A 25,768-nucleotide genomic window follows, 5' to 3' on the forward strand; every position below is an offset into this window, starting at 1 on the left:
AAATAATTAAATAAACAAAAAATAAATATAATAAAATAAATAATCAAGATATCCTGATTTGCACAGAAAAATTTTCAGTGTAAATGAAACACTTTACTAATAAGTTATATCTTGAAACTCTTCCTAGATACACTTTCCAGTACATCTACTATGTTACGACTTATCTCATCTAAATTGAAGCTACTTTAAAATAAAATAGAATAATCAATAATGAGAGCGACGGGCGATGTGTACACATCTCAGAGCGAATATCAGTTAAATTAAATAAATTAAATTACTATCAAATCCACCTTCATTAACAGTATTTCACTATCAAATCCGTTATAAACAAAAATCTATTGTAACCCACCTCCTCTTAACTATAAGCTGCACCTTGACCTGAAATATTTTATAATTATAAATCTTGAGAATTATAACTCTAAAAAGATTCTCTGATAACGGAGATATACAAACAAATAAATTAAGTAGAGTAAATCGTGTATTATCAATCATGGGGTAGGTTCCTCTGAATGGAATGAGATACCGCCAAATTCTTTGGGTTTAAAGACCTTAACTAATAGTACCCTGGTAAATATAATTAACATTTAAAATAATAGGGTATCTAATCCTAGTTTATTGTTTAAATTTCACAGATTCATAAAAAGGGCCACAAATAAATTTTAACATTTCACCTTACAAATTTATATTTCAACCCTAATAATATAAACAACTGTTTTAACCAATAATATTCACTTGTATCAATCGTATAACCGCGGCTGCTGGCACGAATAATGCCGATACTAAATCAATTGCTAAATCCAAAATCACTTGATAATTAAATCAAATTACTGCAAAAAGAACATTTAGTCTAACAAAACTTACATATAATACAAAGAAAAAGTGAATAAACAAGCAAGAATAAAACTTTTAAAAATAAAAGATAAGAAAATTTTAAATCTATTAATTCAGGAAAAAATAAAAGATTCAAATATTTAAAGAAAAAAAAGAAAAAAACCACAAACATTAACAAAAAAAAAAGAAACGCCCCTATGTATGACCACAACAACTTCTCTATTATATATAATTAAAGATTAATATGGAACATGTATAGCAATAAATGTATTATATTCTTTCATATTTAATCTTTCTTTTCACTAATAAATAAAGAAAGATTAAATAATATAATAAATATATTTTATACAATTATGTAATTTAATATAATATGTTATTAATATGAATTCTTTTTTTTATATTAAGTTAACTTTCATATATATTAGTTAAATAATCTAATTATAGATAATTTTCATAATTATATTATTATAATTAATATAATTATTTATATTAATTATAATATTTTATATTTAAATTAATAATTTTATTTATTATATCCAATTATAATAATATTAAATATTAAATTACATATTATTATATATATATTATATTATAATAACCTATTTTAATCTAAAAACATAAGTAGCTATAATCCTAGGTAAATAATTGCATTAAAATAATCAATTGATAATGGTAAGATGAACTTATAATACTTTAATTTCAATTAAATGTAATATATTAATATAAATTATTTATTATATATATATATATATAAAATAAAATGAGCAGGATAAATTAATCCTAATTAAACAAAATAATACATAAAAGAATTTCAAAAAAAAACTTTCGATTTATATATTAAATAAATGATGTGCCTGATTAAAGGGTTACCTTGATAGGGTAAATAAAGTAAATAAAATTACCTTCATTAAAATTACATAAGATAGAATTAAACTACCTCCTTTAGTATCAAAAACTAACGTGCATCATACACCTTAATGTAAAAAGGTAAGCTAAACAAGCTAATGGGTTCATACCCCATTTATAGAGGTATCAATCCTCTCCTTTTTAATGACCACAACTCTACATAACTTCTCTTCCTATCAACATTAATGATAGGAACGATCCTGTCCATTTCATCAAATTCCTGATTTGGGGTTTGAATAGGACTTGAGATCAACTTACTTTCATTTATTCCGCTCCTAACAAGAAATAAAAATATAATAATAAATGAATCATCAATTAAATATTTTATTGTCCAAGCAATAGCATCGACAATATTATTATTTTCAATTTTGCTGATTCAAATAAAATATCCCATGGGATGGGAAACAGAATTTATCCCATCAATAATAATTAGATCTAGACTATTATTAAAGATTGGAGCTACACCTTTCCATTTCTGATTTCCAGAAGTTATAGGAGCATCAAGATGAAATAATTGTTTAACATTAATAACATGACAAAAAATCGCCCCAATAATGGTCTTATCTTATTGTATTCAATTAAGAACTTTTATTTGAACAATTATTATCTTAAGAATTATTATTGGGGCAATAGGAGGTTTAAATCAAACATCCTTACGACAACTTTTAGCATATTCATCAATCAGACATCTAGGTTGAATAATTAGATCATTAACAGTCAGAGAAAACATCTGAGAACTATACTTCATTATTTACTCACTATTAAGATTAATTATAGTTTTATTATTTAAGCAAATAAATTTATTTTTCATAAATCAAATTTATTCAGCCAGAAATATAAAAACCGAAATTAAATTCATAATATTCTTATCTTTATTATCTTTAGGTGGACTACCACCATTCCTTGGATTCTTACCAAAATGAATTGTAATACAACCATTAATAGAAAACAATATAACAACTATTATAACTATTATAGTTGTATTAACTACAATTACACTCTACTAGTATATACGTATTAGATTCTCAGCTCTAATTATATCATACACAGAAAATTCGTGATCTATAAAGATAAAGTCCCAAAAATCAAGAATCATTCTTCCTATAACAGTAATAATTTCAACAATAGGATTGATTTCAACATCAACCTTAATTTCATTATACTAAGGACTTAAGTTAATCAAACTAATAACCTTCAAAGTTATAATTAAAAGAATAATCTTTTAGGCCTTAGTAAAATTTTACACCTCTAGAATTGCAGTCTAGAATCATAATTGAATATAAGACCTAAATATGATAAGAGAGAAAACATCTCATAAGTAGATTTACAGTCTACCACCTAAAATTCAGCCATCTTACCGCAAAAATGATTATTCTCAACAAACCATAAGGACATTGGTACTTTATACTTCATATTTGGAGCATGAGCAGGAATAGTAGGAACATCAATAAGAATACTTATTCGTGCTGAACTTGGCCAACCCGGATCTCTAATTGGGGATGACCAGATTTATAATGTTATTATTACAGCTCACGCATTCGTAATAATTTTCTTTATAGTAATACCTATTATAATTGGTGGATTTGGTAATTGACTTGTTCCACTAATAATTGGTGCACCAGATATAGCATTTCCACGAATAAATAATATAAGTTTTTGATTACTACCACCTTCACTAACCCTTCTTCTTACATCTTCTATAGTAGATAATGGTGCTGGTACAGGATGAACAGTTTACCCTCCTCTAGCAGGAGCTATTGCACACGGGGGTGCATCTGTAGATCTAGCTATTTTTTCACTGCACTTAGCAGGTGTATCATCTATTCTTGGTGCAGTGAATTTCATTACAACAGCAATTAATATACGATCAGAAAGTATAACTTTAGATCAAACACCTTTATTTGTATGATCTGTAGCTATTACAGCATTACTTCTCCTTCTTTCACTTCCAGTTTTAGCAGGAGCTATTACTATATTATTACAGATCGAAATTTAAATACATCATTCTTTGACCTCGACGATACTCTGACTACCCAGACGCATATACATCATGAAACGTAGTATCAAGAATTGGGTCTACAATTTCTATTGTAGGAATCATTATATTCATTGTAATTATATGAGAAAGAATGATTACAAACCGAGCAATTATATTTAGAGCTAACATAAGAAGATCAACAGAATGACTACAAAATAACCCTCCTGCAGAACATAGTTACTCAGAATTACCATTAATCTCTAGATTCTAATATGGCAGATTAGTGCAGTAGATTTAAGCTCTACAAATAAAGGTTTGACCTTTTATTAGAAAATATTTATTAATGGCAACATGATCAAATTTATCTCTTCAAGATGGAGCTTCACCATTAATGGAGCAATTATCATTCTTTCATGATCATACTATGGTCGTATTATTATTAATTACAGTAATTGTAGGTTATGCCCTAAGTTATATATTATTTATTGCCTATACTAACCGTAATATACTTCATGGACATTTAATTGAAACAATCTGAACAGCTTTACCAGCAATTACATTAATTTTTATTGCCCTTCCATCATTACGACTATTATATTTACTTGATGATTCAGTAGATGCAATAATTACAATTAAAACCATTGGACGACAATGATATTGAAGATATGAATATTCAGACTTCATAGACGTAGAATTTGACACTTATATAACACCAGAACATGCCCTAGAAAATGATGGATTCCGACTACTAGATGTAGATAACCGAACAATCCTACCAATAAATACAGAAGTACGAGTATTAACAAGAGCATCAGATATTCTACACTCATGAGCAGTTCCTGCATTAGGGGTTAAAATTGATGCAACGCCAGGTCGGTTAAATCAAGGAACATTCACAATAAATCGACCTGGATTATTCTTTGGACAATGCTCAGAAATCTGTGGAGCAAACCACAGATTTATACCAATTGTAATTGAAAGAACTTCAGTAAATTTATTTATTAAGTGATTATCTAAGATAATTTAAGGAGTTAGTTAAAATAAATAACATTAGAGTGTCAATCTAAAGTAACTAAAAAAAATTAGTACACCTTGAAATTCATCAGATGACTGAAAGTAAGTAATGGTCTCTTACACCAAATAATAGTAAATTAACGACTACTTCTGATGGGGAAATTATATCCAAATCCCTCAAATATCCCCTCTTATATGATTCTCACTATTCATTATATTTTCAGCTACATTAATCTTGTTTAATCAAATAAACTTCTTCTCATTTAAACCTAACCTTATTAAAAGAGCAGAAAAAGGAACAATTGAAATAAAAAACTTAAATTGAAAATGATAACAAATCTATTCTCAGCATTTGACCCATCAACTAACATCTTTAATTTATCATTAAATTGAACTAGAACATTTCTAGGACTATTATTAATCCCATCACTATTTTGACTTACACCATCACGAATTAACATTATCTGAAATAAACTAAATTTAACCTTACATAATGAATTTAAAACACTTCTTGGACCAAAATCATTTAATGGAACAACATTCATTTTCATCTCAATTTTTATTATAATATTATTTAACAATTTCATAGGATTATTCCCTTATATTTTTACTAGAACAAGACATTTAGCATTAACATTTGCAATTGCCCTACCTATATGGCTAAGATTTATATTATTTGGATGAATTAACCATACTAATCATATATTTACACACCTTGTACCACAAGGTACACCGCCTGCATTAATATCATTTATAGTACTAATTGAAACAATTAGTAATGTTATTCGACCAGGTACATTAGCAGTACGGTTGGCAGCAAATATAATTGAAGGACACTTATTATTAACCTTATTAGGAAACACAGGACCATCTATAGCAATAAACTTAATCTCATTACTAATTATTGGACAAATACTTCTATTAATTCTAGAATCAGCAGTAGCAATAATTCAAGCCTATGTTTTCTCAATTCTAAGAACTCTATATTCTAGAGAAGTATATTAAACCTATGTTAACAACTCACTCAAACCACCCATTCCACTTAGTAGACTATAGACCTTGACCATTAACAGGAGCAATTGGAGCAATAGTCCTAGTATCAGGACTAGCAAAATGATTCCACCTATTTAATATTAACTTATTCATAATTGGATTTGGAATTACCCTACTAACTATAATTCAATGATGACGAGATGTAGTACGACAAGGAACATATCAAGGATTACATACAGGATTTGTATCAATTGGATTACGATGAGGAATAATATTATTTATTGCATCAGAGGTATTATTTTTCGTTTCTTTTTTTTGAGCATTCTTTAGAAGAAGATTAGCACCAACAATTGAACTAGGAATACTATGACCTCCAATAGGAATTCAACTCTTTAACCCTATACAAATTCCATTACTTAATACAGCTATTCTTTTAGCATCAGGAGTAACAGTAACATGAGCACATCATAGTTTAATGGAATCTAATCATACTCAAGCACTACAAGGATTATTCTTCACAGTGTTATTAGGACTATACTTTACAATACTTCAAGCATATGAATATTGATAAGCACCTTTTACCATTGCAGATGCAGTTTATGGATCAACATTCTTTGTTGCAACAGGATTCCATGGTTTACACGTAATTATTGGAACAATCTTTTTATCAACATGTCTACTTCGACACTCAATAAATCAATTTTCACCAAGACATCAGTTTGGATTTGAAGCAGCAGCATGATACTGACACTTCGTAGACGTAGTATGATTATTCTTATATATCTCTATTTATTGATGAGGTAGATAATTGTTTTTCTAGTATAAATAGTACATTTGACTTCCAATCAGAAAGCTTGATATAAATCAAGAAAAACAATTCTAATTCTATCAACAAGAGTTTTCATTAGATTTATTATTCCAATAATTGTTATAATCCTGGCAACAACACTATCAAAAAAATTAATTAATGATCGAGAAAAAAGATCACCATTTGAATGTGGGTTTGATCCAAAAAGATCAGCACGAATACCATTCTCAATACGGTTCTTCCTAATCGCAGTAATCTTTTTAATTTTTGATGTAGAAATTGCACTAATTCTACCAATTGTAATTATTTTTAAAACTTCAGACATTATAATCTGAACAGTATCAACAATATTTTTTATTCTAGTTCTATTAGGAGGACTATACCATGAATGAAACCAAGGAGCATTACAATGAGCAGAATAAAGGGTTGTAGTTAAATATAACATTTGGGTTGCATTCAAAAAGTATTGATATTATCAATCAACCTTAAATAGAATAAGAAGCGAAATATTGCAGTCAGTTTCGACCTGGAAGATTGGTATGTACTACCCTTATTCTTATTAATTGAAGCCAAAAAGAGGCGTATTACTGTTAATAATATAATTGAACTATAATAGTTCCAATTAAGGAAATGTAAAGCCAATATGAAAGCTGCTAACTTTTTATATTAGCGGTTAAACTCCGTTAACATTTCTAAAATTTATATAGTTTAAATAAAACATTACATTTTCACTGTAAAAATAATATATCTATATTTATATATACTTAAAAGTAAAAATACTTCCTTAACATCTTCAGTGTCACGCTCTAATTATAAGCTATTTAAGTAAACGAAAAACAATATTACCAAAATAAATATTCAAAAAATAAAAGTTAAAAGATAAATCTTGAAATTAGAATCATATCAACCTTGAATATAACCAATTAAATAAATAAATAATCTATATAAACCTTGACCACCAAGTAATTCACCTCAACCATAATCAAATGACTTAGATGAATAATAACCTATTTTTAAAGGAATATATCTAATAAACTTAGTAGAAAGAAAAGGTATAAATCATATAGAACCAGCAAATCTAACAAAAGAAAGTATACTTAAAGAAAATAAATTATGAGAAAAATCAAAATTAGAAATAAGATAACCTAAATAAGCACCTAAAATAACAACTGTAATAGTTAAAAACTTTAAATAATAAGGTAAAGCAATCACATGAGCAATAGGAAAAATTAATCAAGATAAAAGACTACCACCAAAAACAGCAACAAACAATAGACCAATTATTCCAAATGAAATATAATAACCCTTATCATCAAAAGAAAATCTAGAATAAAAATTATTATCACCAGATATTGAATAATAAAACAAACGAAAAGAATAAGAAGCAGTTAAACCAGTAGAAAAAAAATAAAGAAAAAAAATTAAACAATTAATTCATCTTAAACAAACCATCTCAAGAATTAAATCCTTTGAATAAAATCCCGCTAAAAAAGGTATTCCACACAAAGATAAACTAGAAACATTAAAACAAACTGAAGTTAAAGGTATGAAATTAACAATTGATCCTATAAAACGAATATCCTGAGAATCCTTCAAATTATGAATTATTGAACCTGCACATATAAATAATAATGCCTTAAATAAAGCATGAGCCAATAAATGAAAAAATGCAAGCTTTGGATAACCTATAGCCAAAATTCTTATTATTAAACCAAGTTGTCTTAAAGTAGAAAGAGCAATAATCTTCTTTAAATCAAACTCAAAATTAGCGCCCAATCCAGCCATAAATATAGTTATACAACCAATTAAAAGTAAAAATCAACCACAATTATAAGTATCCAATATTGGTCTAAAACGAATTAATAAATAAACACCAGCAGTAACAAGAGTAGAAGAATGAACTAAAGCAGAAACAGGAGTAGGAGCTGCTATAGCAGCAGGAAGTCATGAAGAGAAAGGAATCTGAGCTCTCTTAGTTATAGCTGCTAAAACAATTAATATAGTAATGAGCTTTATTTCAAAAGAATTAGAAATAAAATCATTATAATAAATATAATTTCAACCACCAAAATTTAACATTCATGCAATAGAAATTAAAATAGCAACATCACCAATACGATTAGAAAGTGCAGTTAATATACCAGCACTATAAGATTTTACATTTTGATAATAAATAACTTAACAATAAGAAACTAAACCTAAACCATCTCAACCTAATAAAATTCTAATTAAATTAGGACTAATAATTAAAAAACCTATAGAAAGAATAAATATTAAAACAATAATAATAGAACGATTTATATTCTTTTCACCAGATATATAATCCTCTCTATAATAAATAACCAAAGAAGAAATATATATAACAAAAGATATAAAAATAAGAGATATTCAATCCAAAATTAAAGTTATAACAACTATAGAACCATTTAAATTGAAAAGCTCTCACTCAACAAAAACTCTATAATCAATTATTAAATAATAAATACCTAAAATAAAAATTATAGTTCTCGAAATAAACAAAGAAAAAAAAACTCAAAGAACAAATAGAAAATAAATTCACGGCCTAAGATGAAAAACTTCATATCATTGATTCCACAAAACAATATTTTTAATTAAAATACTTAAGCAAACTAAACAAAGAAATATTCACCCTTTAAACAGAGAATATTTAAAGGCAATCAATGTAAAAGTAAAAGATGATATTCACGAAAATAACCAAGAGAACAAGTATAAACACCAGAATAATAATTCCCATGCTGAGAATAAGAATATATATACAAAGTATAAACAGCTCTAAAAAAAGATAAAAAAATCAAAGCAAAGAATCTAAAAGAAGATCAAGATATAATTCTATTTAATAATCTAATTTCACCTACCAAATTTAAAGAAGGAGGAGCAGCCATATTTGATGATCTTAAAAGAAATCATCATAAAGCCATTCTTGGCATCAAATTAATTATACCCTTGTTAATTAATAATCTTCGTCTACCTAAACGTTCATAAATAATATTAGATAAACAAAATAAACCAGAAGAACATAAACCATGACCAACCATTAGAGAAAGAGAACCTACACAACCTCATCAATTCATAGTCATCAATCCACCAATAACCATTCTTATATGAGCAACAGAAGAATATGCAATTAAAGACTTTAAATCAACCTGACGAAAACAAATAAATCTTACAATAACACCCCCAGATAAACCTAAAGACAATCAAAAATAATTAAACTTTAAACCCAAATAAGAAATAACCTTTATAACACGAAAAATACCATAACCACCTAACTTTAATAAAACACCAGCAAGAATTATTCTACCTGAAATAGGGGCCTCTACATGAGCCTTAGGAAGTCATAAATGAACCAAAAACATAGGTATCTTAACTAAAAAAGCCAAAATTATAAATACATAAAACATAAAATAATAAGAACCAAAATCAACCAATAAAGGAAAATATAAAGTATTAGAAAAATCATAAACCTTAAATAAAACTAATAATAAAGGTAATCTAGCAACCAAAGTATAAAAAATTAAATAAACACCAGCCTGCAAACGCTCAGGTTGATAACCCCAACCCAAAATTAAAAGTAAAGTAGGAACTAATCTAGCCTCAAAAAAAATATAAAAAGAAAGAAGACTTAATCTATGTATAATATGTAATTTAATATTTAATATTATTATAATTGGATATAATAAATAAAATTATTAATTTACATATAAAATATTATAATTAATATAAATAATTATATTAATTATAATAATATAATTATGTAAATTATCTATAATTAGATTATTTAACTAATATATATGAAAGTTAACTTAATATAAAAAAAAGAATTCATATTAATAACATATTATATTAAATTACATAATTGTATAAAATATATTTATTATATTATTTAATCTTTCTTTATTTATTAGTGAAAAGAAAGATTAAATAAGAAAGAATATAATACATTTATTGCTATACATGTTCCATATTAATCTTTAATTATATATAATAGAGAAGTTGCTGTGGTCATACATAGGGGCGTTTCTTTTTTTTTGTTAATGTTTGTGGTTTTTTTCTTTTTTTTCTTTAAATATTTGAATCTTTTATATTTTCCTGAATTAATAGTTTAAAATTTTCTTATTTTTTATTTTTAAAAGTTTTATTCTTGCTTGTTATTCACTTTTTCTTTGTATTATATGTAAGTTTTGTTAGACTAAATGTTCTTTTTGCAGTAATTTGATTTAATTATAAAGTGATTTTGGATTTAGCAATTGATTTAGTATCGGCATAATTCGTGCCAGCAGCCGCGGTTATACGATTGATACAAGTGAATATTATTGGTTAAAACAGTTGTTTATATTATTAGGGTTGAAATATAAATTTGTAAGGTGAAATGTTAAAATTTATTTGTGGCCCTTTTTATGAATCTGTGAAATTTAAATAATAAACTAGGATTAGATACCCTATTATTTTAAATGTTAATTATATTTACCAGGGTACTATTAGTTAATGTCTTTAAACCCAAAGAATTTGACGGCATCTCATTCCATTCAGAGGAACCTACCCCATGATTGATAATACATGATTTACTCTACTTAATTTATTTGTTTGTATATCTCCGTTATCAGAGAATCTTTTTAGAGTTATAATTCTCAAGATTTATAATTATAAAATATTTCAGGTCAAGGTGCAGCTTATAGTTAAGAGGAGGTGGGTTACAATAGATTTTTGTTTATAACGGATTTGATAGTGAAATACTGTTAATGAAGGTGGATTTGATAGTAATTTAATTTATTTAATTTAACTGATATTCGCTCTGAGATGTGTACACATTGCCCGTCGCTCTCATTATTGATTATTCTATTTTATTTTAAAGTAGCTTCAATTTAGATGAGATAAGTCGTAACATAGTAGATGTACTGGAAAGTGTATCTAGGAAGAGTTTCAAGATATAACTTATTAGTAAAGTGTTTCATTTACACTGAAAATTTTTCTGTGCAAATCAGGATACCTTGATTATTTATTTTATTATATTTATTTTTTGTTTATTTAATTATTTAATATATATAATTTTATTGTATTTTTGTCTTAGTATATTTTATAGAATTGATTTTTTAAATTATAGTTTATTGGTAATGTAAGTGTTTTATGAAATATTATTTTAAATTTTTTTAAGTAGATTTTATTTATTGTACCTTTTGTATCAGGGTTTATCAAAATTTTAGTATTTATTTTACTTGTCTCGATTTGGGTTGATTTATAAATAATTTATAGTTAATGTATCATAATTATTATTAAATTATTTATAGAAATGAGATGTTAATCGTTTCCCAAGATATCTAGTTTCTTAAGAAAAAATTTAATTTTTTAAAGTTATTTGTTTTTATTTAATTTTTTAAGTAAAAATATTAACTTATTTATTCTTTAAGGGATAAGCTTTGAAGTTAATAACCTATAATTTATTTTATAGAAATATAATAGTAAGCTTTAAACCAGCTATCTTTAAGATTACGTTTTAGTTCATTATTTTTTATTTTGATTTTATAAATATTTTAGGTTTTTTATTAAGATTATTAATTTAATTTTAAAATTTTTGTAATAATGACAGAATTAGTATATTTATTTGTATGAAATTTTTACCTTGTGAACTTATTATAAGGAACTAGGCAAAATTGATTTCCGTCTGTTTATCAAAAACATGTCCTCTTGTTTATATTTTGAGGTCTGGCCTGCTCACTGAGCGTATTTTTAAAGAGCCGCGGTATTTTGACCGTGCAAAGGTAGCATAATCATTAGTCTCTTAATTAGTGGCTGGAATGAATGGCTTGACGAGAAATCAACTGTCTCTTAATAAATTTTTGAATTTAACTTTTGAGTCAAAAGGCTTAAATTCTTCTTTAGGACGAGAAGACCCTATAAAGCTTGACATTTTACTTTTATATAGTTTTTTGTTTGTCTTTCTATATTTAATGATGATGTTTTGTTGGGGTGACATGAAGAATAGATAAACTCTTCATTATTATATCATTTATTTATGTTTGTTATTTTGATCCATAATTTATGATCATAAGATTAAGTTACCTTAGGGATAACAGCGTAATTGTTTTTGAGAGCTCATATCGACAAAGCAGATTGCGACCTCGATGTTGGATTAAGAAAAATTTTGGGTGCAGGAGCCCAATGATTAGGTCTGTTCGACCTTTAAATTCTTACATGATCTGAGTTCAGACCGGCGTGAGCCAGGTCGGTTTCTATCCTAAGATTGTTAATCCATATTAGTACGAAAGGACCATATGGTTAAAATATTTTTTGTTATATTGATTAATATTAATTTATTTACTATTTTGACAGATTAATGTGTTGAATTTAGAATTCATTTATGTAGATTTTTTCTACAAATAGTATTGATACTTTATGATTTATTTATATTTATTTTGAATTTTCTTTTATTGGTTATTTGTGTTTTAATTAGTGTTGCCTTTTTAACTTTATTAGAGCGTAAGGTTTTAGGTTATATTCAGATTCGAAAGGGTCCAAATAAGGTAGGTTTTGTTGGAATTCCTCAGCCATTTAGAGATGCTATTAAGTTAATTTGTAAGGAGAAGCCAATTCCTATTATATCTAATTACCTACTTTATTATTTTCCCCCTGTTTTTAATTTAATGATTTCTTTAGCCGTTTGAGTAATTTTTCCTTATTTAACTTATATGTGTTCTTTTTCTTATGGATTTTTATTTTTTTTTATGTTGTACTAGATTAGGTGTTTATACTGTTATAATTGCTGGTTGATCTTCTAATTCAAATTATTCATTATTAGGTTCTCTTCGTTCTGTTGCTCAAACAATTTCTTATGAAGTTAGTTTAGCTTTAATTTTATTGTCTTTAATTATTTTAATTGGTAGTTATAATATGTTTGATTTTATAAACTATCAGCTTTATTGTTGATTTATTATTATTTCTTTTCCTTTAGCTTTAGCTTGTTTTGCTTCTTGCTTAGCTGAAACTAATCGTACTCCTTTTGATTTTGCTGAAGGGGAATCTGAGTTAGTTTCAGGATTTAATATTGAGTATGGTGCGGGTGGTTTTACTTTAATTTTTTTAGCTGAATATACTAGAATTGTCTTCATAAGAATGTTATTGGCTTTAATTTTTTTGGGCGGTGATTTTTATTCTTTTATATTTTTTATTAAGCTTGCTATTATATCTTTTGGTTTTATTTGGGTTCGTGGAACATTACCACGGTTCCGTTATGATAAATTAATGTACTTAGCTTGAAAAAGTTTTTTACCTTTATCTTTGAATTTTTTTATTTTCTTTGTTGGTTTAAAGATTTTATTTATCTCATTTGTTTAGTGAAATTTTTTGAGAAAAGCTAATAGAAGAGTTAAACTTCTAATTTTATGTTTTCAAAACATATGCTTTTCCTAAGCTAATTAACTTTATTCCTTAATTAATTTATCTCATGCGTTTGCGACATGGACATTAATTAAGAAATATGTGAAGTAAATAATTGTTAAGATTTGACCTGTTATAATATAAGGTTCTTCAACAGGTCGTTTACCAATTCACGTTAGTAAGCATACAACAACTACTATAATTCAGAATAAAATTTGATTAATAGGGTAAAATTGAATGCCTCGGAATGGTGTTTTATTATAAAATGGTAAAATTATTAAGATTCTAATTGATAAAAATAATGCAATAACACCTCCTAACTTATTAGGGATAGATCGTAGAATTGCATATGCAAATAGGAAATATCATTCTGGTTGAATGTGAACTGGTGTTACTAATGGGTTGGCAGGTACAAAGTTATCTGGATCTCCTAATAGGTAAGGATTAATTAAACATAGTATAATTAATAATGATGTTATTATTACAAATGTAATAGAATCCTTAAAGGTAAAGTATGGATGGAATGGAATTTTTTCAATATCTCCATTTAGTCCAAGAGGATTATTAGATCCTGTTTGGTGAAGAAAAAATAAATGAATTGCTGCTATAGCAGCAATAATAAATGGTAATACAAAATGGAATGTGAAGAATCGATTTAATGTTGCATTATCAACAGCGAATCCTCCTCATACTCATTGGACTAAATCTGTTCCTAAGTATGGGATTGCTGATAATAAATTAGTAATAACTGTTGTACCTCAAAAAGATATTTGGCCTCAGGGTAAGACATATCCTATAAATGCAGTTGCTATAACTAAAAATAAAATCACTGTACCAATTAATCATCTATGTATATATACATAAGATCCATAGTAAATTTCAAGGTGTACTAATTTTTTTTAGTTACTTTAGATTGACACTCTAATGTTATTTATTTTAACTAACTCCTTAAATTATCTTAGATAATCACTTAATAAATAAATTTACTGAAGTTCTTTCAATTACAATTGGTATAAATCTGTGGTTTGCTCCACAGATTTCTGAGCATTGTCCAAAGAATAATCTAGGTCGATTTATTGTGAATGTTCCTTGATTTAACCGACCTGGCGTTGCATCAATTTTAACCCCTAATGCAGGAACTGCTCATGAGTGTAGAACATCTGATGCTCTTGTTAATACTCGTACTTCTGTATTTATTGGTAGGATTGTTCGGTTATCTACATCTAGTAGTCGGAATCCATCATTTTCTAGGTCTTGTTCTGGTGTTATATAAGTGTCAAATTCTACGTCTATGAAGTCTGAATATTCATATCTTCAATTTCATTGTCGTCCAATGGTTTTAATTGTAATTATTGCATCTACTGAATCATCAAGTAAATATAATAGTCGTAATGATGGAAGGGCAATAAAAATTAATGTAATTGCTGGTAAAGCTGTTCAGATTGTTTCAATTAAATGTCCATGAAGTATATTACGGTTAGTATAGGCAATAAATAATATATAACTTAGGGCATAACCTACAATTACTGTAATTAATAATAATACGACCATAGTATGATCATGAAAGAATGATAATTGCTCCATTAATGGTGAAGCTCCATCTTGAAGAGATAAATTTGATCATGTTGCCATTAATAAATATTTTCTAATAAAAGGTCAAACCTTTATTTGTAGAGCTTAAATCTACTGCACTAATCTGCCATATTAGAATCTAGAGATTAATGGTAATTCTGAGTAACTATGTTCTGCAGGAGGGTTATTTTGTAGTCATTCTGTTGATCTTCTTATGTTAGCTCTAAATATAATTGCTCGGTTTGTAATCATTCTTTCTCATATAATTACAATGAATATAATGATTCCTACAATAGAAATTGTAGACCCAATTCTTGATACTACGTTTCATGATGTATATGCGTCTGGGTAGTCAGAGTATCGTCGAGGTATTCCTGCTAATCCTAGGAAGTGTTGAGGAAAGAATGTTAAATTTACTCCAATGAATATAATTGTAAATTGGATTTTTAATCATGTATTATTTATAGTTAATCCTGTAAATAGTATATATCATTGAATGACACCTCCTATAATTGCAAATACTGCTCCTATAGATAATACATAATGAAAGTGGGCTACTACATAATATGTATCATGTAATACAATATCAAGTGATGAATTTGCTAATACTAATCCTGTTAATCCACCAATTGTAAATAGGAAAATAAATCCTAGAGCTCATAATAATGGTGGATTGAACTTGAATTTAGTTCCATATAATGTAGCTAATCATCTAAATACCTTAATTCCTGTAGGTACAGCAATAATTATTGTTGCTGATGTAAAATATGCTCGTGTGTCAACATCCATTCCTACTGTAAATATATGATGTGCTCATACAATAAATCCTATTAGTCCAATTGATAGTATAGCATAAATTATACCTAATGTTCCAAATGATTCAATTTTTCCTCTTTCTTGACATACAATATGTGAAATAATTCCGAACCCCGGTAGAATTAAAATATAAACTTCTGGGTGTCCAAAGAATCAAAATAGATGTTGATATAGAATTGGGTCACCCCCTCCTGCAGGGTCAAAGAATGATGTATTTAAATTTCGATCTGTTAATAATATAGTAATAGCTCCTGCTAAAACTGGAAGTGAAAGAAGGAGAAGTAATGCTGTAATAGCTACAGATCATACAAATAAAGGTGTTTGATCTAAAGTTATACTTTCTGATCGTATATTAATTGCTGTTGTAATGAAATTCACTGCACCAAGAATAGATGATACACCTGCTAAGTGCAGTGAAAAAATAGCTAGATCTACAGATGCACCCCCGTGTGCAATAGCTCCTGCTAGAGGAGGGTAAACTGTTCATCCTGTACCAGCACCATTATCTACTATAGAAGATGTAAGAAGAAGGGTTAGTGAAGGTGGTAGTAATCAAAAACTTATATTATTTATTCGTGGAAATGCTATATCTGGTGCACCAATTATTAGTGGAACAAGTCAATTACCAAATCCACCAATTATAATAGGTATTACTATAAAGAAAATTATTATGAATGCGTGAGCTGTAATAATAACATTATAAATCTGGTCATCCCCAATTAGAGATCCGGGTTGGCCAAGTTCAGCACGAATAAGTATTCTTATTGATGTTCCTACTATTCCTGCTCATGCTCCAAATATGAAGTATAAAGTACCAATGTCCTTATGGTTTGTTGAGAATAATCATTTTTGCGGTAAGATGGCTGAATTTTAGGTGGTAGACTGTAAATCTACTTATGAGATGTTTTCTCTCTTATCATATTTAGGTCTTATATTCAATTATGATTCTAGACTGCAATTCTAGAGGTGTAAAATTTTACTAAGGCCTAAAAGATTATTCTTTTAATTATAACTTTGAAGGTTATTAGTTTGATTAACTTAAGTCCTTAGTATAATGAAATTAAGGTTGATGTTGAAATCAATAATATTGTTGAAATTATTACTGTTATAGGAAGAATGATTCTTGATTTTTGGGACTTTATCTTTATAGATCACAAATTTTCTGTGTATGATATAATTAGAGCTGAGAATCTAATACGTATATAGTAGTAGAGTGTAATTGTACTTAATACAACTATAATAGTTATAATAGTTGTTATATTGTTTTCTATTAATGATTGTATTACAATTAATTTTGGTAAGAATCCAAGGAATGGTGGTAGTCCACCTAAAGATAATAAAGATAAGAATATTATGAATTTAATTTCGGTTTTTATATTTCTGGCTGAATAAATTTGATTTATGAAAAATAAATTTATTTGCTTAAATAATAAAACTATAATTAATCTTAATAGTGAGTAAATAATGAAGTATAGTTCTCAGATGTTTTCTCTGACTGTTAATGATCTAATTATTCAACCTAGATGTCTGATTGATGAATATGCTAAAAGTTGTCGTAAGGATGTTTGATTTAAACCTCCTATTGCCCCAATAATAATTCTTAAGATAATAATTGTTCAAATAAAAGTTCTTAATTGAATACAATAAGATAAGACCATTATTGGGGCGATTTTTTGTCATGTTATTAATGTTAAACAATTATTTCGTCTTGATGCTCCTATAACTTCTGGAAATCAGAAATGGAAAGGTGCAGCTCCAATCTTTAATAATAGTCTAGATCTAATTATTATTGATGGGATAAATTCTGTTTCCCATCCCATGGGATATTTTATTTGAATCAGCAAAATTGAAAATAATAATATTGTCGATGCTATTGCTTGGACAATAAAATATTTAATTGATGATTCATTTATTATTATATTTTTATTTCTTGTTAGGAGCGGAATAAATGAAAGTAAGTTGATCTCAAGTCCTATTCAAACCCCAAATCAGGAATTTGATGAAATGGACAGGATCGTTCCTATCATTAATGTTGATAGGAAGAGAAGTTTTGTAGAGTTGTTGGTCATTAAAAAGGAGAGGATTGATACCTCTATAAATGGGGTATGAACCCATTAGCTTGTTTAGCTTACCTTTTTACATTAAGGTGTATGATGCACGTTAGTTTTTGATACTAAAGGAGGTAGTTTAATTCTATCTTATGTAATTTTAATGAAGGTAATTTTATTTACTTTATTTACCCTATCAAGGTAACCCTTTAATCAGGCACTTCATTTATTTAATATATAAATCGAAAGTTTTTTTTTGAAATTCTTTTATGTATTATTTTGTTTAATTAGGATTAATTTATCATGCTCATTTTTATATATATATATATATATAATAAATGATTTATATTAATATATTACATTTAATTGAAATAGAAGTATTATAAGTTCATCTTACCATTATCAATTGATTATTTTAATGCAATTATTTACCTAGGATTATAGCTACTTATGTTTTTAGCTTAAAATAGGTTATTATAATATAATATATATAATAATATGTAATTTAATATTTAATACTATTATAATTGGATATAATAAATAAAATTATTAATTTAAATATAAAATATTGTAATTAATATAATTATTTATATCCAATAGGAATTCAACCCTTTAACCCTATACAAATTCCATTACTTAATACAGCTATTCTTTTAGCATCAGGAGTAACAGTAACATGAGCACATCATAGTTTAATGGAATCTAATCATACTCAAGCACTACAAGGATTACTCTTCACAGTGTTATTAGGACTATACTTTACAATTCTTCAAGCATATGAATATTGAGAAGCACCTTTTACCATTGCAGATCAACATTCTTTGTTGCAACAGGATTCCATGGTTTACACGTAATTATTGGAACAATCTTTTTATCAACATGTCTACTTCGACACTCAATAAATCAATTTTCACCAAGACATCACTTTGGATTTGAAGCAGCAGCATGATACTGACACTTCGTAGATGTAGTATGATTATTCTTATATATCTCTATTTATTGATGAGGTAGATAATTGTTTTTCTAGTATAAATAGTACACTTGACTTCCAATCAGAAAGCTTGATATAAATCAAGAAAAACAATTCTAATTCTATCAACAAGAGTTTTCATTAGATTTATTATTCCAATAATTGTTATAATCCTGGCAACAACACTATCAAAAAAATTAATTAATGATCGAGAAAAAAGATCACCATTTGAATGTGGGTTTGATCCAAAAAGATCAGCACGAATACCATTCTCAATACGATTCTTCCTAATCGCAGTAATCTTTTTAATTTTTGATGTAGAAATTGCACTAATTCTACCAATTGTAATTATTTTTAAAACTTCAGACATTATAATCTGAACAGTATCAACAATATTTTTTATTCTAGTTCTATTAGGAGGACTATACCATGAATGAAACCAAGGAGCATTACAATGAGCAGAATAAAGGGTTGTAGTTAAATATAACATTTGGGTTGCATTCAAAAAGTATTGATATTATCAATCAACCTTAAATAGAATAAGAAGCGAAATATTGCAGTCAGTTTCGACCTGGAAGATTGGTATGTACTACCCTTATTCTTATTAATTGAAGCCAAAAAGAGGCGTATTACTGTTAATAATATAATTGAACTATAATAGTTCCAATTAAGGAAATGTAAAGCCAATATGAAAGCTGCTAACTTTTTATATTAGCGGTTAAACTCCGTTAACATTTCTAAAATTTATATAGTTTAAATAAAACATTACATTTTCACTGTAAAAATAATATATCTATATTTATAAATACTTAAAAGTAAAAATACTTCCTTAACATCTTCAGTGTCACGCTCTAATTATAAGCTATTTAAGTAAACGAAAAACAATATTACCAAAATAAATATTCAAAAAATAAAAGTTAAAAGATAAATCTTGAAATTAGAATCATATCAACCTTGAATATAACCAATTAAATAAATAAATAATCTATATAAACCTTGACCACCAAGTAATTCACCTCAACCATAATCAAATGACTTAGATGAATAATAACCTATTTTTAAAGGAATATATCTAATAAACTTAGTTGAAAGAAAAGGTATAAATCATATAGAACCAGCAAATCTAACAAAAGAAAGTATACTTAAAGAAAATAAATTATGAGAAAAATCAAAATTAGAAATAAGATAACCTAAATAAGCACCTAAAATAACAACTGTAATAGTTAAAAACTTTAAATAATAAGGTAAAGCAATCACATGAGGAATAGGAAAAATTAATCAAGATAAAAGACTACCACCAAAAACAGCAACAAACAATAGACCAATTATTCCAAATGAAATATAATAACCCTTATCATCAAAAGAAAATCTAGAATAAAAATTATTATCACCAGATATTGAATAATAAAAGAAACGAAAAGAATAAGAAGCAGTTAAACCAGTAGAAAAAAAATAAAAGAAAAAAATTAAACAATTAATTCATCTTAACAAACCATCTCAAGAATTAAATCCTTGGAATAAAATCCCGCTAAAAAAGGTATTCCACACAAAGATAAACTAGAAACATTAAAACAAACTGAAGTTAAAGGTATGAAATTAACAATTGATCCTATAAAACGAATATCCTGCGAATCCTTCAAATTATGAATTATTGAACCTGCACATATAAATAATAATGCCTTAAATAAAGCATGAGCCAATAAATGAAAAAATGCAAGCTTTGGATAACCTATAGCCAAAATTCTTATTATTAAACCAAGTTGTCTTAAAGTAGAAAGAGCAATAATCTTCTTTAAATCAAACTCAAAATTAGCGCCCAATCCAGCCATAAATATAGTTATACAACCAATTAAAAGTAAAAATCAACCACAATTATAAGTATCCAATATTGGTCTAAACGAATTAATAAATAAACACCAGCAGTAACAAGAGTAGAAGAATGAACTAAAGCAGAAACAGGAGTAGGAGCTGCTATAGCAGCAGGAAGTCATGAAGAGAAAGGAATCAGAGCCCTCTTAGATGTAGCTGCTAAAACAATTAATATAGTAATGAGCTTTATTTCAAAAGAATTAGAAATAAAATCATAATAATAAATATAATTTCAACCACCAAAATTTAACATTCATGCAATAGAAATTAAAATAGCAACATCACCAATACGATTAGAAAGTGCAGTTAATATACCAGCACTATAAGATTTTACATTTTGATAATAAATAACTAAACAATAAGAAACTAAACCTAAACCATCTCAACCTAATAAAATTCTAATTAAATTAGGACTAATAATTAAAAAACCTATAGAAAGAATAAATATTAAAACAATAATAATAAAACGATTTATATTCTTTTCACCAGATATATAATCCTCTCTATAATAAATAACCAAAGAAGAAATATATATAACAAAAGATATAAAAATAAGAGATATTCAATCCAAAATTAAAGTTATAACAACTATAGAACCATTTAAATTGAAAAGCTCTCACTCAACAAAAACTCTATAATCAATTATTAAATAATAAATACCTAAAATAAAAATTATAGTTCTCGAAATAAACAAAGAAAAAAAACTCAAAGAACAAATAGAAAATAAATTCACGGCCTAAGATGAAAAACTTCATATCATTGATTCCACAAAACAATATTTTTAATTAAAATACTTAAGCAAACTAAACAAAGCAATATTCACCCTTTAAACAGAGAATATTTAAAGGCAATCAATGTACAAGTAAAAGATGATATTCACGAAAATAACCAAGAGAACAAGTATAAACACCAGAATAATAATTTCCATGCTGAGAATAAGAATATATATACAAAGTATAAACAGCTCTAAAAAAAGATAAAAAAATCAAAGCAAAGAATCTAAAAGAAGATCAAGATATAATTCTATTTAATAATCTAATTTCACCTACCAAATTTAAAGAAGGAGGAGCAGCCATATTTGATGATCTTAAAAGAAATCATCATAAACCATTCTTGGCATCAAATTAATTATACCCTTGTTAATTAATAATCTTCGTCTACCTAAACGTTCATAAATAATATTAGATAAACAAAATAAACCAGAAGAACATAAACCATGACCAACCATTAGAGAAAGAGAACCTACACAACCTCATCAATTCATAGTCATCAATCCACCAATAACCATTCTTATATGAGCAACAGAAGAATATGCAATTAAAGACTTTAAATCAACCTGACGAAAACAAATAAATCTTACAATAACACCCCCAGATAAACCTAAAGACAATCAAAAATAATTAAACCTTAAACCCAAATAAGAAATAACCTTTATAACACGAAAAATACCATAACCACCTAACTTTAATAAAACACCAGCAAGAATTATTCTACCTGAAATAGGGGCCTCTACATGAGCCTTAGGAAGTCATAAATGAACCAAAAACATAGGTATCTTAACTAAAAAAGCCAAAATTATAAATACATAAAACATAAAATAATAAGAACCAAAATCAACCAATAAAGGAAAATATAAAGTATTAGAAAATTCATAAACCTTAAATAAAACTAATAATAAAGGTAATCTAGCAACCAAAGTATAAAAAATTAAATAAACACCAGCCTGCAAACGCTCAGGTTGATAACCCCAACCAAAAATTAAAAGTAAAGTAGGAACTAATCTAGCCTCAAAAAAAATATAAAAAGAAAGAAGACTTAATCTAGCAAATGAACAATAAAGCATAATTATTAAAATCAAAACCATAAAAACAAAAAAATTAGAATGATATGAACTTAAATAAACTGAACCTCTAGCAGTGATTATTAAAGAACAAATCCAAAAACTAAGTAAAATTAAACTAAAAGAAAAATAATCAATACCAAAATAATATCTAATTATATTCAAATCAGCATATGAATAAACACAAATTATAAAAACAAAACCCAACAGAAACATTAAAGAATGAACCAACCATCAACAATTATTTAATAAACAAAGAGGGATCAAAAAAATAGTTATAAATAAATACTTTAACATAAAGATAAACCAAAAGAATTAAAAAAATCATTACCATGAGAACGAATTATTGAAACTAAAATAGAAAGACCTAAAGCACCCTCACAAACAGAAAAAACTAAAAAAATAACAGGAAAAAAATAATCATAATCAAACTCAATAAGAAAAACAATAACTAACATAAATAAAGAAAGAACAATATATTCTAATCTCAAAAGAACCATTAATAAATGTTTACGTTTAGAAGAAAAAACATAAACACCAGCAAAATAAATCAATAAAGAAGGAAAAATAGAGAATATAAACATTAGTGTTAATAGTTTAAAAAAAACGCCGGTCTTGTAAACCGGAAATAAGTCCAGCCCCCACTTTTAAAACTTCAGAGGTGGAAAAGCTTCCATCATCGGTCCCCAAAACCGGTATTTTAAATAAACTAACCCCTGAAATGATCAAAATAATAATTATATCATTATCAAATGTAATAAATATTAATTTTATTAAATTAAGACACCCAATATCAATAATGCTTTTTATTATCCTTCAAACCTTCCTAGTTGGATTAATAACAGGAACAATAATAGAAAGATATTGATTATCATATATTTTATTTTTAACATTTCTTGGTGGTATACTAGTATTATTTATTTACATTACAAGAATTGCATCAAACGAAATATTTCAGCCTAAATCAATCACTATAATTATTACATTAATAATGTGAGTATTTATCATATTAATATTAATTATTCTAGATATATCTATATTTATAGACTTTTTCAAAAACACCGAAACTATAAATATTGATAATTCAATCAATTATCAAGAAATAACAATATCTTTAGAAAAATTATATAATAGACCAACATTCATTATTACAATAATAATAATAATTTATTTATTTTTAGCACTACTAGCAGTTGTTAAAATCACCAATATTAATCAGGGACCTATTCGTAAAATAAGATAATTACTAATGAATAAACCCTTACGATTAAGACATCCTTTAATTAAAATTATTAATAACTCTTTAATTGACTTACCTGCCCCAACAAATATTTCATTTTGATGAAATTTTGGATCCCTATTAGGGTTATGTTTGGTAATTCAAATCGTAACTGGACTATTTTTAGCTATACATTATACATCAAATATTGAAATAGCATTCAGTAGTGTAGTACACATCTGCCGAGACGTAAATAATGGTTGAATTATCCGAACCTTACACGCAAATGGAGCATCTATATTTTTTATTTGTATTTACTTACATGTAGGACAGGGAATTTACTATGGATCTTATATATATATATATATACATACCTGAATAATTGGTACAGTGATTTTATTTTTAGTTATAGCAACTGCATTTATAGGATATGTCTTACCCTGAGGCCAAATATCTTTTTGAGGTGCAACAGTAATTACTAATTTATTATCAGCAATCCCATACTTAGGAACAGATTTAGTCCAATGAGTATGAGGAGGATTCGCTGTTGATAATGCAACATTAAATCGATTCTTCACATTCCATTTTGTATTACCATTTATTATTGCTGCTATAGCAGCAATTCATTTATTTTTTCTTCACCAAACAGGATCTAATAATCCTCTTGGACTAAATGGAGATATTGAAAAAATTCCATTCCATCCATACTTTACCTTTAAGGATTCTATTACATTTGTAATAATAACATCATTATTAATTATACTATGTTTAATTAATCCTTACCTATTAGGAGATCCAGATAACTTTGTACCTGCCAACCCATTAGTAACACCAGTTCACATTCAACCAGAATGATATTTCCTATTTGCATATGCAATTCTACGATCTATCCCTAATAAGTTAGGAGGTGTTATTGCATTATTTTTATCAATTAGAATCTTAATAATTTTACCATTTTATAATAAAACACCATTCCGAGGCATTCAATTTTACCCTATTAATCAAATTTTATTCTGAATTATAGTAGTTGTTGTATGCTTACTAACGTGAATTGGTAAACGACCTGTTGAAGAACCTTATATTATAACAGGTCAAATCTTAACAATTATTTACTTCACATATTTCTTAATTAATGTCCATGTCGCAAACGCATGAGATAAATTAATTAAGGAATAAAGTTAATTAGCTTAGGAAAAGCATATGTTTTGAAAACATAAAATTAGAAGTTTAACTCTTCTATTAACTTTTCTCAAAAAATTTCACTAAACAAATGAGATAAATAAAATCTTTAAACCAACAAAGAAAATAAAAAAATTCAAAGATAAAGGTAAAAAACTTTTTCAAGCTAAGTACATTAATTTATCATAACGGAACCGTGGTAATGTTCCACGAACCCAAATAAAACCAAAAGATATAATAGCAAGCTTAATAAAAAATATAAAAGAATAAAAATCACTGCCCAAAAAAATTAAAGCCAATAACATTCTTATGAAGACAATTCTAGTATATTCA

General features: G+C 26.7%; 1 protein-coding gene, 1 long non-coding RNA gene and 1 pseudogene across 2 annotated transcripts in view; all 3 read right to left on the bottom strand.

Moving 5' to 3' along the window:
- Positions 1-246: 246 nt before the first annotated feature.
- Positions 247-25,768, bottom strand: part of LOC126306493 (uncharacterized) — a 47,644-nt gene continuing 22,122 nt past the window's right edge. Inside the window, exon 2 of the long non-coding RNA XR_007553564.1 lies at positions 247-352. This is a non-coding gene — a long non-coding RNA (uncharacterized LOC126306493). The remainder of the gene's footprint in view (positions 353-25,768) is intronic.
- Positions 7,464-8,788, bottom strand: LOC126306459 (NADH-ubiquinone oxidoreductase chain 5-like; annotated as a pseudogene).
- On the bottom strand, positions 20,771-21,332 carry LOC126306471 (NADH-ubiquinone oxidoreductase chain 5-like). Its single transcript, XM_049992064.1, has one exon. The coding sequence runs from the start codon at positions 21,155-21,157 to the stop codon at positions 20,813-20,815; it is 345 nt and encodes a 114-aa protein (XP_049848021.1). The 5' UTR covers positions 21,158-21,332; the 3' UTR covers positions 20,771-20,812.

This window comes from Schistocerca gregaria, unplaced genomic scaffold (assembly GCF_023897955.1).
Source record: "Schistocerca gregaria isolate iqSchGreg1 unplaced genomic scaffold, iqSchGreg1.2 ptg000333l, whole genome shotgun sequence".
Taxonomy (NCBI): Eukaryota; Metazoa; Arthropoda; class Insecta; order Orthoptera; family Acrididae; genus Schistocerca; species Schistocerca gregaria.

Excerpts from the sequence above, each read along its gene's own strand:
- LOC126306471 (XM_049992064.1), bottom strand. The coding sequence starts at position 21,157 with ATGGCTGGATTGGGCGCTAATTTTGAGTTTGATTTAAAGAAGATTATT.